Source organism: Pungitius pungitius, chromosome 2 (genome assembly GCF_949316345.1).
Source record: "Pungitius pungitius chromosome 2, fPunPun2.1, whole genome shotgun sequence".
Classification (NCBI taxonomy): domain Eukaryota; kingdom Metazoa; phylum Chordata; class Actinopteri; order Perciformes; family Gasterosteidae; genus Pungitius; species Pungitius pungitius.
The window spans coordinates 29,647,675-29,657,690 of record NC_084901.1 but is presented as its reverse complement, the minus strand read 5'-3'; the positions used below and the strand labels follow the sequence as shown (position 1 = coordinate 29,657,690).

At 40.3% G+C, this 10,016-nt stretch overlaps 2 protein-coding genes across 6 annotated transcripts; one reads left to right on the top strand and one right to left on the bottom strand.

The window, feature by feature from the left end:
* Nucleotides 1–747: 747 nt before the first annotated feature.
* On the bottom strand, nucleotides 748–4,733 carry polr1d (RNA polymerase I and III subunit D). The gene is made up of 5 exons (XM_037461585.2): nucleotides 4,583–4,733; nucleotides 3,902–3,999; nucleotides 3,530–3,606; nucleotides 2,529–2,611; nucleotides 748–2,131 (listed from the first exon to the last, which is right to left on the bottom strand). Exons 1-5 carry the CDS (start codon nucleotides 4,619–4,621, stop codon nucleotides 2,084–2,086), a joined length of 345 nt encoding a protein of 114 aa, XP_037317482.1. The 5' UTR covers nucleotides 4,622–4,733; the 3' UTR covers nucleotides 748–2,083.
* Nucleotides 4,734–4,738: 5 nt separating this feature from the next.
* Nucleotides 4,739–8,873, top strand: LOC119211010 (vesicle-associated membrane protein 7). Of its 5 annotated transcripts, none has more exons than XM_062560754.1 (8): nucleotides 4,739–4,756; nucleotides 5,611–5,788; nucleotides 6,340–6,397; nucleotides 6,672–6,809; nucleotides 6,925–7,015; nucleotides 7,318–7,385; nucleotides 7,571–7,663; nucleotides 7,826–8,873. In XM_062560754.1, exons 2-8 carry the CDS (start codon nucleotides 5,643–5,645, stop codon nucleotides 7,889–7,891), a joined length of 660 nt encoding a protein of 219 aa, XP_062416738.1. In that variant the 5' UTR covers nucleotides 4,739–4,756; nucleotides 5,611–5,642; the 3' UTR covers nucleotides 7,892–8,873. The 5 variants fall into 5 exon arrangements, with proteins under 5 accessions (XP_062416738.1, XP_062416737.1, XP_062416735.1 ...); XM_062560753.1 differs by lacking the exon at nucleotides 4,739–4,756 and adding an exon at nucleotides 4,903–5,020 and having other exon boundaries at nucleotides 7,826–8,872; XM_062560751.1 differs by lacking the exon at nucleotides 4,739–4,756 and adding an exon at nucleotides 5,066–5,444.
* The last annotated feature ends 1,143 nt before the right edge of the window (nucleotides 8,874–10,016 follow it).

The following is a 10,016-nucleotide window of genomic DNA, read 5'->3' as shown; positions in this document are numbered from 1 at the left end:
TCGGCATAGATGACCAGATAAAAACCTGGTTTTAAAAACATTTTGTTTTGTCAATAAATCACTATAATTAATGATAGAAAGAACTTTGTGTCTTATCTTTTTGTTTTCTTTTGAAGCACATTGAAGTTATGGCTGTCATAGGAGATGTTCTAAGTGGTTCAACTTGAGGGCATCTCGGTGAGTCACAGTTTTATTAACAGAGAAAGTTTGACCTTTACTGTTCATGCATCATGTAATACGCTTCTAAGATTATTTTTTTTTTTTCCACTCCTGGGTTTAAAAGTGGTGCACAGCTGTGGTGTAACAGAGCGCTGCACCATTGACAAGAGGAACAAAAATAATCATCTGTGATACAGATCGCCACAGGCTACTTGTCACTGTATTTCTTAAGAACAGGGTTAGTTTAGATTGCATCTCCTTTCAGACAGTATCTTAAAAGAAACCATGTTTCAAATTACTTTTTACAAGGCGTTTACTGGTGGAAACAGATTGCTTTGGACAACTACACATGGTCCAGTTTCAAGAAGCAGATTCACAGATATAGCTGCCAAATCTCCCAAAAGACCTTTCACGTCAGCCAGATCTTCCCAAGAGCTTTTTTTTTTTCATTGGTTTCTTGGAAACTGCCGTGTTTATTTTCTTTCTTAGTCTTAAAAACCACAGTCCTGTTCATAGTCAACGACCCCTGGGGTCACACCCACATACACTGCATTTAGACCCTGATGAAGGAAAAACACCAACTGAATATAACTGCATGAAATGTAATAATTAGTGCAACAAATCAGACTCACAACTTTACAAGTGCTGCATTATGAGACATCTGAAGGAAAAACAACGAAACGCTTATTGATTGTGAACAAAAAATACACAAAATGGGTTTTAAATAAAACTTGACCGGAGTGAGGACTTCATGTACTAAAAGCGTCGGGACATTTTTTTTACCAAAACCACATTAAACAACCAATGTCCAGCAGCATCCTCGCAATTGAATCCAACTCACAGTCCTCTGCTGAATGTCATTCTCTCCCTGTTGATCTTCAGCTGCACCATCAAACAGACAAAAATAACACTTATTTTATCTTAGTTATTCTATTGCCTAGAGATACTTTGCTTCACAGCAGTGTCCCAGCGTTGACCGTTGGACCAACGCGATGTGGTTTTGAACATGTGACATGCAAGGTTTTGGGGACGTCCTCTTACACTGAGAGTGCTTGAAAATTGCTGATGCAGTAAAAAGATGAAATGAGCATAAAATTTACATTGGCAGTTCCTGTCATCAAAGAATACATGACCACGGTAAAACACATTCCTTCTACCAAATCAAAGTTTCATTTGTTTGCAATAAGAAGAGCCACTGTTGTGACTGGGTCAGCTGACTTTAATGACCTGTGTGCTTTGCTTTGAGCCAAATCCTTCACTTATGCTTCTTTTTACTTTTTACTCGTTTTCTTGTCGGGTGACACTAGAAATGAAGCCATGCGCAGGAAACAGTTAGCTTAGCTGAAAAAGCAGATGTGTCTGTCATGATGGAACAGACTACAGAAAAGGTGTTTGGTGAGCTTTAGAGGTGCTGCTGGAAAAAAAAGGCAGGCTTCATTTTTGGACCCATGTGACTGGCAGCACATGATTAACTTCGAAGAAAAAAAAATTAAGCCCTCTTAATTTACAGTCGTATGTCTTCCTAGAACCACACCAATCCCCCCCACCCACCACATTCCTTTTCTAATAAGGACATAAAGCTTCCACATCTTCCTACGGCCGACAAATACGTCTTCAAAAAGGAGGGAGAGGAGAATTTCAGGTTTCCTGTCAGAATGATCAAAAAAGAAGAAAAACAATATTGTTTGATTTCATTTAATGGCCTGTATTTCTAACAGAGATTCCATAAACATACGTATCGCACATCGATCCCAAAATAGTGTGAAAAAAAAAGAAAACTGTACAAGTGATTAAATGTGACATGACCAACTGATTTAGTGAGCGGAGTTGTACATAAATATATAGATATAAAAAAGGGCGATATTAAGGGGATCCATCTTTAGTTGTGTCTGGCAGCGTCGCAGACAAACATTCGAAAGGCTCTTCATTCCATCGGCTCCTCCTGCCTCTCTTTGAACTCATTGACTCTCGCCTGGAACAAAATGAAAGGCAGCGTTGTTTGAATTGGAGTTGACGCAGTGCAAAGAGCAGCTCGCCTCTCACTGTGGACTAATGTGCAGAGCCCAACAGACGCTGTGTTACACACGGCATTATTATCATGACATGTGTGGATTTTAAAGTTTGCTTGCTTCCCCGTGTGGAGAGATACAGGCCACCCGTGGCTCACTAATCTTTAGGTTCACCGGATGACACAATAAGGTGAGGTACAATACACAAGCTTTCGATAGAGGTCAACCTGCATCTAATTTTCGGTGGCAAATCACAGGAAATGATTACTTGTGAGCCAAATCTTTCTTGCACCTACTTAGATGGATGCATGCTGAACCACTACCGGCCAGTCTATCTCAGTAAGTGATGGGCAGGCTCACCTGAAAGGTGTTGAGAACATGTTGGCAAACATCACTGAGCTCATTCAGGCCCCTCCGCAGCGGCTCCGTAGCTGGAATTCTGCCTGAAACAGACAAGAGGATACGGTGAGAAAGCCACCGCAACCAACGCCACATTCCATTACTGTCAATACAATGAAACAACAAATCTGTCCCTTCACATGACATGTTTCTTATCACTGTTTACATAGTATGTTTGCTTTAATCAGAGCAGGAATCATAAAGCATCCTGGCATCCTGATACGTGGCTCAACAACAAAAACAAGTTGTTTCATAACTCTCTCTGAGTCCTTTCACCTGATGGTTGAGGCTCCTGATATTTGGAGACACTTTGTCCAAAGCCGATGAAGGATTTCATTTTTGTGACAAGAGAAGTGTTTAAAATTCTCTGGCGACAAGATCAAGAGTTTGTGTGCATAGGTGTGTTTGTTTTTGTGTTGCACAAAGTCAGCCGCTGAGCTGAGAGGACAAGTGAATGCACCAGACTGCAATGAACGTGTTTACTCTGCATTACAAGCCCCAAAACGTTTGCTGTCGGGGTTTCCTCGACATGTGTGCACATGTGAACTGATTGCAATACAATACTATACGGCCATTGAGAGTATTAGTAGTGTTAGTTGTAATTGGTTTAGTCATAAAACGCAAATAAGTGATACAATGTCTTCCCGTCCAGATAATATGGGCCAAGACCAGTTTGCACTTGTTGCCTTGGTAACAATAACCACTTTAAGGCAGCAAGGAAGGAATGCAAATTGTAAATATTGATAATGCATTGTAACGTTTAAAATATAATAAGATCAAGATCCCATGAAACCTATTGGATTTTATATATATGTGTGTGTGTGTGTGTGTGTGTGTGTGTATATATACACATATCATTTGTGTTATTTAGCCATAAGAGGGAGTATACCTTTAGTTTACTGTGTTTTTGAGCACTTTTATTGTCACGTTGTATACTTTTTTTTTGAAAGAGAGTCTCTCACCTCGTGTTTGAATGCGAAAGTTGATCTTGCTCTCGGATGGATGAGTGATGGTGTAGCCACAAAAATCCACATCCACGCTGTTCGGGAAAAAAAACAGGACAATGGAATCAAAATTTGTGATTATTATCAATGTTTTGCTTAAAATGGGCGGAGATGTGTTAGCTTTATTCCCAGCTGACACCAACTGAGAACAAAAACACGCACAGAGAACCGTCTCTCTAGAATATCAAAATTATTCTTATTATTATCACACACAAAATAGCCATCAGTCATTATTCAAACAGGCCACATGGGAGTGGTTGGGTTAAATCTATTGTAACAAAAAAAAGTCATACCATGTGAGGCCATGTTTAGTTGAAAGCAAAAACTCACGTCTTCATGATCATATATCTGAGGGAATTGCCTAGTGTATGGTCTTCATTATGCAGCACAAATGTCACACACCCTTCATCAGCCCCATCGGCCTGGACCTAAAACCAAAAAATATGAAGTATTTACTATAGCATAAAACACAACCATGCGAATTCAACTCGAAACCGAAACATTATATTCTTACAGTATTGAGTGGGACAGACAATCAATCACATGGATATGCATTCATTAAGAATCACATTGACAAGTATGAGTGTAACATGTTGACCAGCATACTGAGAGAGTGGGGACACAGTTGGTTGTATTTCTATACTGCCCCCCAGTGGAGGAACTGTGAAACCGCTATGAACTAAAAAGAAAATGTAAAGTAGATGAATTGAAATACTTTAGGTTTAGCTTAGCTCGATGCATCTCTCAACATAGGTCTACGAAACTACCCATGTTGCACTAATGAGAGCAGCTTTTAATGTAACGTTAGTAATGATTTCAAGGTGCAAAGATTGCTTTCTAACTGCTAGCTTATGCTAGCTTCGCACGTGAGGCATTTACGGGCGGCATAGATACTGTAGGTCAATTAAAACGATGATTTTTGTGAAAATATGTATTCTTACTAACAGAGTCTTACAATGAGAAATACGAGTGACTTTACAGGGGCAAAGGTCATAAGGAGTGTAACTTTACCATCTCCAGCACAGGTTTCTTTTCGCCTTCACCAGCCATGCTTCACGTTCCGACCCCGTACGTCACTACAGATACAGAGGGTGTTGCGCCCTGAGTGTAATCTGACAGACAGGAAAGAAGATTGAGGATTTGTCACGCTGCTTACAGTGGACATATACATTAAGTGTATTTACGGTAAGGATGTAATGTATTTCATTAGTTTTGTCAACAGCTCTGTTTTGCTGAACAAAAACACCAGAGTAACACGTATTCATTGCAGCAACTACTAGGTTGCCTGTAAGACCGTTAAAGGGGCTTAACTACCAACCTGGACTACAAACCGTCGCCATATTTTGACGTGGGTATAAAAACATGTGACGAATGACAGCATAACAGGAAGTTAAAACTGTAGTTCTTGAAACCAAACAATTCAGCTCAGTACGTAGCCTAAAGAATGTGGTGAGAACTACATTAACTATCTACATAACATAGGTGTGGATTCGTTTTCCTGTCAGGTGGTCTGGGGGAGCTTCAAAGCAGAAGTCACTCGAAAGGGATTAGCTAGCCTGCTAGCAGATGGTATTCCGTTAGATGTTTGGTTTTGCGCCACTTTGGCTGCTTTGAACAGCGCCGATACGTCGAGGTTTTGGGCGCATTATTATTCATAACCGTGAGTGGCTCCAGCACCGTTGCTAGAAACGAGTAACACTAACATCATTGCGGAAAAATGCTAACGTTACCCACCAAACGCCGTCATTTATTCTGGTCAACAACGCTGTAACCTATTGTGCATGTTGTTTTCCTGCCATCGTTAACCTAGCTTTCGTTTTCATTTTGCGTGACGAATGTACAGGTGGCCCCATTTGGGCTTGGAGAGACTAACGTTAGTAGCTATAGTTTGCCTCTATCTTTCTTACAAACACACGCTTCTCTTTCTGTATTATCTGTAACGTTACACCATGATCATGCTAGGTGAAGCAATCTCTTTCCCAGGCCGTTCTACTGGCCTGTAGCTCTGTCATTAAAGCCTCGCTGTTCTGGTGTTGTAGCGAGTAATTGAGCGGAAACCCCAGCTGTTGCCATGGCAATCCTGTTTGCCGTGGTGGCTCGTGGGACCACCATCCTGGCAAAGCACGCTTGGTGTGGCGGCAACTTCCTGGAAGTGACTGAACAGATATTAGCCAAAATCCCATCAGAGAATAACAAATTGACCTACAGCCACGGCAGGTGAGATTTACACACAGCATGTCAATCCAAGTTGAGGAAAGCTGATATCCTACTAATATGCACGAGTGGTGATTTGATCAGAATCGGGTAAAAGAAAAGTGCTGAATGCAATGCCTGTTCGCTGATGCTCATGTTGTGAAGGCGTAAACTTCGTCAGCTAATAATATGCACACAATATCAGGCTTGTCATTAGGTAAAGGCCAATTGCAAACGTCAACAATGCGCCATTTAAAAGGACAGAAATCAGTCACGTAGAGCTACTGACAAGTCTTGGCACACAAGGTAGACACACAATTGGGATTTTGAAGCAGAAAAACTACTAAAATTCTAAAAATAATACGCCGCCTCTCAAATTGGAATGCTTGAGAGATGTTATTTAGTGTTTCCGCCGTCTTTATTATGGTCCATCGGTAGTTGATGATTTCATAGAAACATGTTGCATTAAACTGCGTGCTATGAATTATTATGTTATGTATTGTTGAGAGCCAGAGAGCACCAGTTTTAAACCTAGGGGAAACACTGTTGACTTTTTTTGTCTTATTCTTTTACAGCTATCTCTTTCATTACATCTGCCATGACAGAATCATATACCTGTGTATCACCGATGACGTAAGTACAGAATTAGCTCAGCTATCTTTGTAAATATTTTTGTGTCGGGGTGAGTGGGAAGTTTAACGTTAGATTAGAAGGGTCCCTTGAATCGTACTTTATGTAACAAATTGAACATGAAGAAGAAAGTAAAATGTAAGGTATTGGACTCGAATGCATCTCCACCCATTTTTTTCAAGTGATATATTAAGCTTCCACAACAACAAGGAGAACAATACACAGTAGGAATCTACATAAAGTAGTGACTCGCATACTTTCTTTTTTTGGTCTGAAGGACTTTGAGCGGTCGCGCGCATTCAGCTTCCTCAGCGAAGTTAAGAAGCGCTTCCAGACAACGTACGGGTCGCGAGCACAAACGGCCCTGCCTTACGCCATGAACAGCGAGTTCTCCTCAACGCTCGCCGCTCAGATGGTGAGTGCTGTAGCTGTGGCGTATCAAGCACCACTTTGAGACGGTTTATCACTTGTCAGGTCACACAAGCAGATTTGGGAATCACAACCATGTCCTCCGTCTTTCTCTTTGGTAGAAACACCACTCGGACCCACGAGGATCAGATCGTGTCACTGAGGCTCAGATGCAGGTGGATGACCTGAAAGGCATTATGGTCCGCAACATAGGTGAGCTTCTTATGAGTTTCCTTTTTCTTTAAAACTATGATATATGCTCATGAGATAATGATTCAATCAAAAGTCAATTTTATCGAATTAGAAAAAAATGTCTTTACATTTAAATAATTGCAGTTGATTGTGGATGCACAAGTGGCGCAGAAGTACTGGTTTTATTAACCAAAGCCAAATGCACTGGACAAAAAGCTATGCATGAAAATTTGGAAAATAGTCCTAAATATCAGTAAGATTTCACAAAGCCTTTAATATGAATCCCTTTTTTTTTCTTTGGCTCTCTTTGTGCATTTTTACAGACTTGGTCGCTCAAAGAGGAGAGAAGCTGGAATTGCTGATTGACAAGACAGAGAATTTGGTTGATTCTGTGAGTTTAAAGTGTGGTGTTTTTTTTGTTTAGTTTTTCCTGCCCTCTCTGTCCCACTTGTTTTCTACTGCATGGAATTTGGCATTAAGCAGTGTACACTTTTTAAATCTTTTGACAGAAATCTGGTAAGCTACTTATCCTCAAATGTGGTCACCAGAGTAACGTTCTCTCTTCACTCCATTTAGTCGGTCACATTCAAAACCACAAGTCGTAACCTGGCAAGAGCCATGTGTATGAAGAACCTCAAGCTGACTATTGTCATTGTGCTGGTGTGCCTGGTGAGTATTGGATAGAAATGGTTAGTATTGGGATGCAGTGATAGTGTTCTTTCCACAAATCTAGTGGATTATTACTTGTATATTACTTTTTTTGCATGGCTCACAGCAGGATTAATCAAATGCCGGTGCAGGAACTTAACTTTGCACCCGTCCTCCTTTCAGGTGATCCTTTACGTTATAATTTCTGCTGCCTGTGGAGGCCTCAACTGGCCCTCGTGTGTCAAATGAGAGGAGGGATGGGGGGAAAAGGAAGAGGTGCACCTGTTCGACGCTGCCAGCAAGTGGACACAAATGGAAACTTTCCTTCCCCTTCTCTACCTTCAAGATCGATGGAAGACGAATGCTGCTCCTCCTCCTGCCTCCTTCTTTGCCAATTCTTTGATAGCGTGCACATTGACTTGCCTTTCGGACAGGGAGTCCCACCTCATTCCCAGAATAATGGATAGCAGCCAGGTTGCCTAAAACTGATCTAAAAAACAAGAACGTTGTCTTATACTAGTCTGGTACATTCATTTTGTCTCATGCACTTAGTGGCCTGATGTATTGGTTTAAGATATTGCCCTAAACCTATTGCCGTATTTCATCCATTCAGATTGCTATGCTAATGATCTGCACAGAGATAGCTTAATTATCCTTAGTTAGTTGTCCTGCTTTTCCTTTGAAAGTCACAAATGGGACCTATTGGGTGTACATAACACGTTGCGGATCCATCAAGAAGGAACCCCACAATAGTGTCTGGTCCCCTGTTGTATTACTGAAAACTAACTTTTGACAGAAAACCATAGAGTACATCTTAAGTGGCGAGTGTCCAATGAACAATGTTGTTGGTGTCATGAATTTGCTTGAAATCGCAGATTTTTGGATTTCCTTCACATATTACCGCCAATCACAGTTGTATATTCTAAAATGTGTGTTGTAAAATACCAGATTTGATCATACAAATAAATATAGTACATTTAATTCATATTATTGACTCAAAGATGTAATAATTATTCAACCCTTACATTAGCAAGCAAATCCTGATCCCTTTCACCTTTTGACCTCTGCTAGGATGTTTGGCCCATGTTCTTTCTGTTAAAACAATGCACTTTTTACACTGTGTATATATTTGCTTCTTGGCATCATGTGGTTCATAATCATGTAATTATTTAGTTATTGTACAGCCAGATTGGAAATAATAAAATCTGATCCAGTTGATGATCTCTTCAGATGTAAATCAAAAAAAGCGTCGGATTCATTGGGTTAATAATTGCTGCGCGGATTCTCTCGTTAATTAATAACAACGGTTAAGAAACTCCTCAGACAGCTGTAACATGTTAGTGAGCATAAATTAACACAATACCAACCAGTCAGAAGTTAACATGACTGTCCTGTTTAAATGGGATTTCCCCGACTAACTGATGCAGCGCTGCTAGCATCGCTAGCCGCTAGCTTTCTCAATGACTGAAAAGCTTTGTGTAAATGTTGAAAATATGTAGGTTGCTTTCTCCATTAAACGACGTACAACATAGTGCACAACTCAGAATAAACAATGGTGGCTCCCCATCGTTACTGATCCTTTTGAACCTATCAGCTGCTTTTGACACAGTAGATCACACCATCCTACTCCATCGCCTCCAGCACATTATTGGACGCTCAGGGAATAGATAACAGATGACTTCTCGTCTTTGTTTTGTGGAGTGATTGTATACAGCTTTTGGGAGATGCTCTTTGATTCTTTTTTACTAATGGCAGATATTGTTCACTGTATAATTTGGAAGATTGATAGCATTTGAAAATTTGTACTCAACACATTTTGTATTGGAAAGGTCATTGGAAAATCCAAGCAGTGTTGCAGACATTTGATCATAAACATCATGGAGCGATTTAATCTTAAACTGCAGGTGCAGATGAAAGGTAGAGGATCACTAAAGTTAATAGCAGTATTCGTACTAATCTTGTGACAATTCATCGGTTGTTGTCTGGATTCAGTCTGGAAGAATGCATACTGTTATTATATAATGCTGTTCAAGTCCTTACCATCCAGGGCCACCTTACTAGTCGTGGCTATTAGTAAATCACTCAATGCATCGACTTGTTTTGTATTTTTTCAAGACTTCTTAGCTCGAGCTGGCGGTCTGTTTACACTCTTTTTGTAGTTAACTTTCCACAATCTTTAGGATTCCTAAATAATGGAAGGAATAATGAAAATATACTTTTAAGTATAATGCTTGTTTTACTACAACATGTAATCAACACATTACTCCCCACCAAAGTGTTCCATCGTCGCTCAGGGATGGCAAAATAGGATCGTGGTGTGTCTTAAACTCTGTAGCTGTGCACTGCAAACTTCCCAAATACCTAAATCCATGCT

Coding starts and splice junctions, on each gene's coding strand:
- polr1d (XM_037461585.2), bottom strand. CDS start 4,621: ATGGCTGGTGAAGGCGAAAAGAAACCTGTGCTGGAGATG. Junction 4,000..4,582: donor AGAAACCTGTGCTGGAGATG/GTAAAGTTACAC, acceptor TTTTGGTTTTAG/GTCCAGGCCGATGGGGCTGA. Junction 2,132..2,528: donor ATGTTCTCAACACCTTTCAG/GTGAGCCTGCCC, acceptor ATTTTGTTCCAG/GCGAGAGTCAATGAGTTCAA.
- LOC119211010 (XM_062560754.1), top strand. CDS start 5,643: ATGGCAATCCTGTTTGCCGTGGTGGCTCGTGGGACCACCATCCTGGCA. Junction 5,789..6,339: donor TTGACCTACAGCCACGGCAG/GTGAGATTTACA, acceptor ATTCTTTTACAG/CTATCTCTTTCATTACATCT. Junction 7,664..7,825: donor TCATTGTGCTGGTGTGCCTG/GTGAGTATTGGA, acceptor TCCTCCTTTCAG/GTGATCCTTTACGTTATAAT.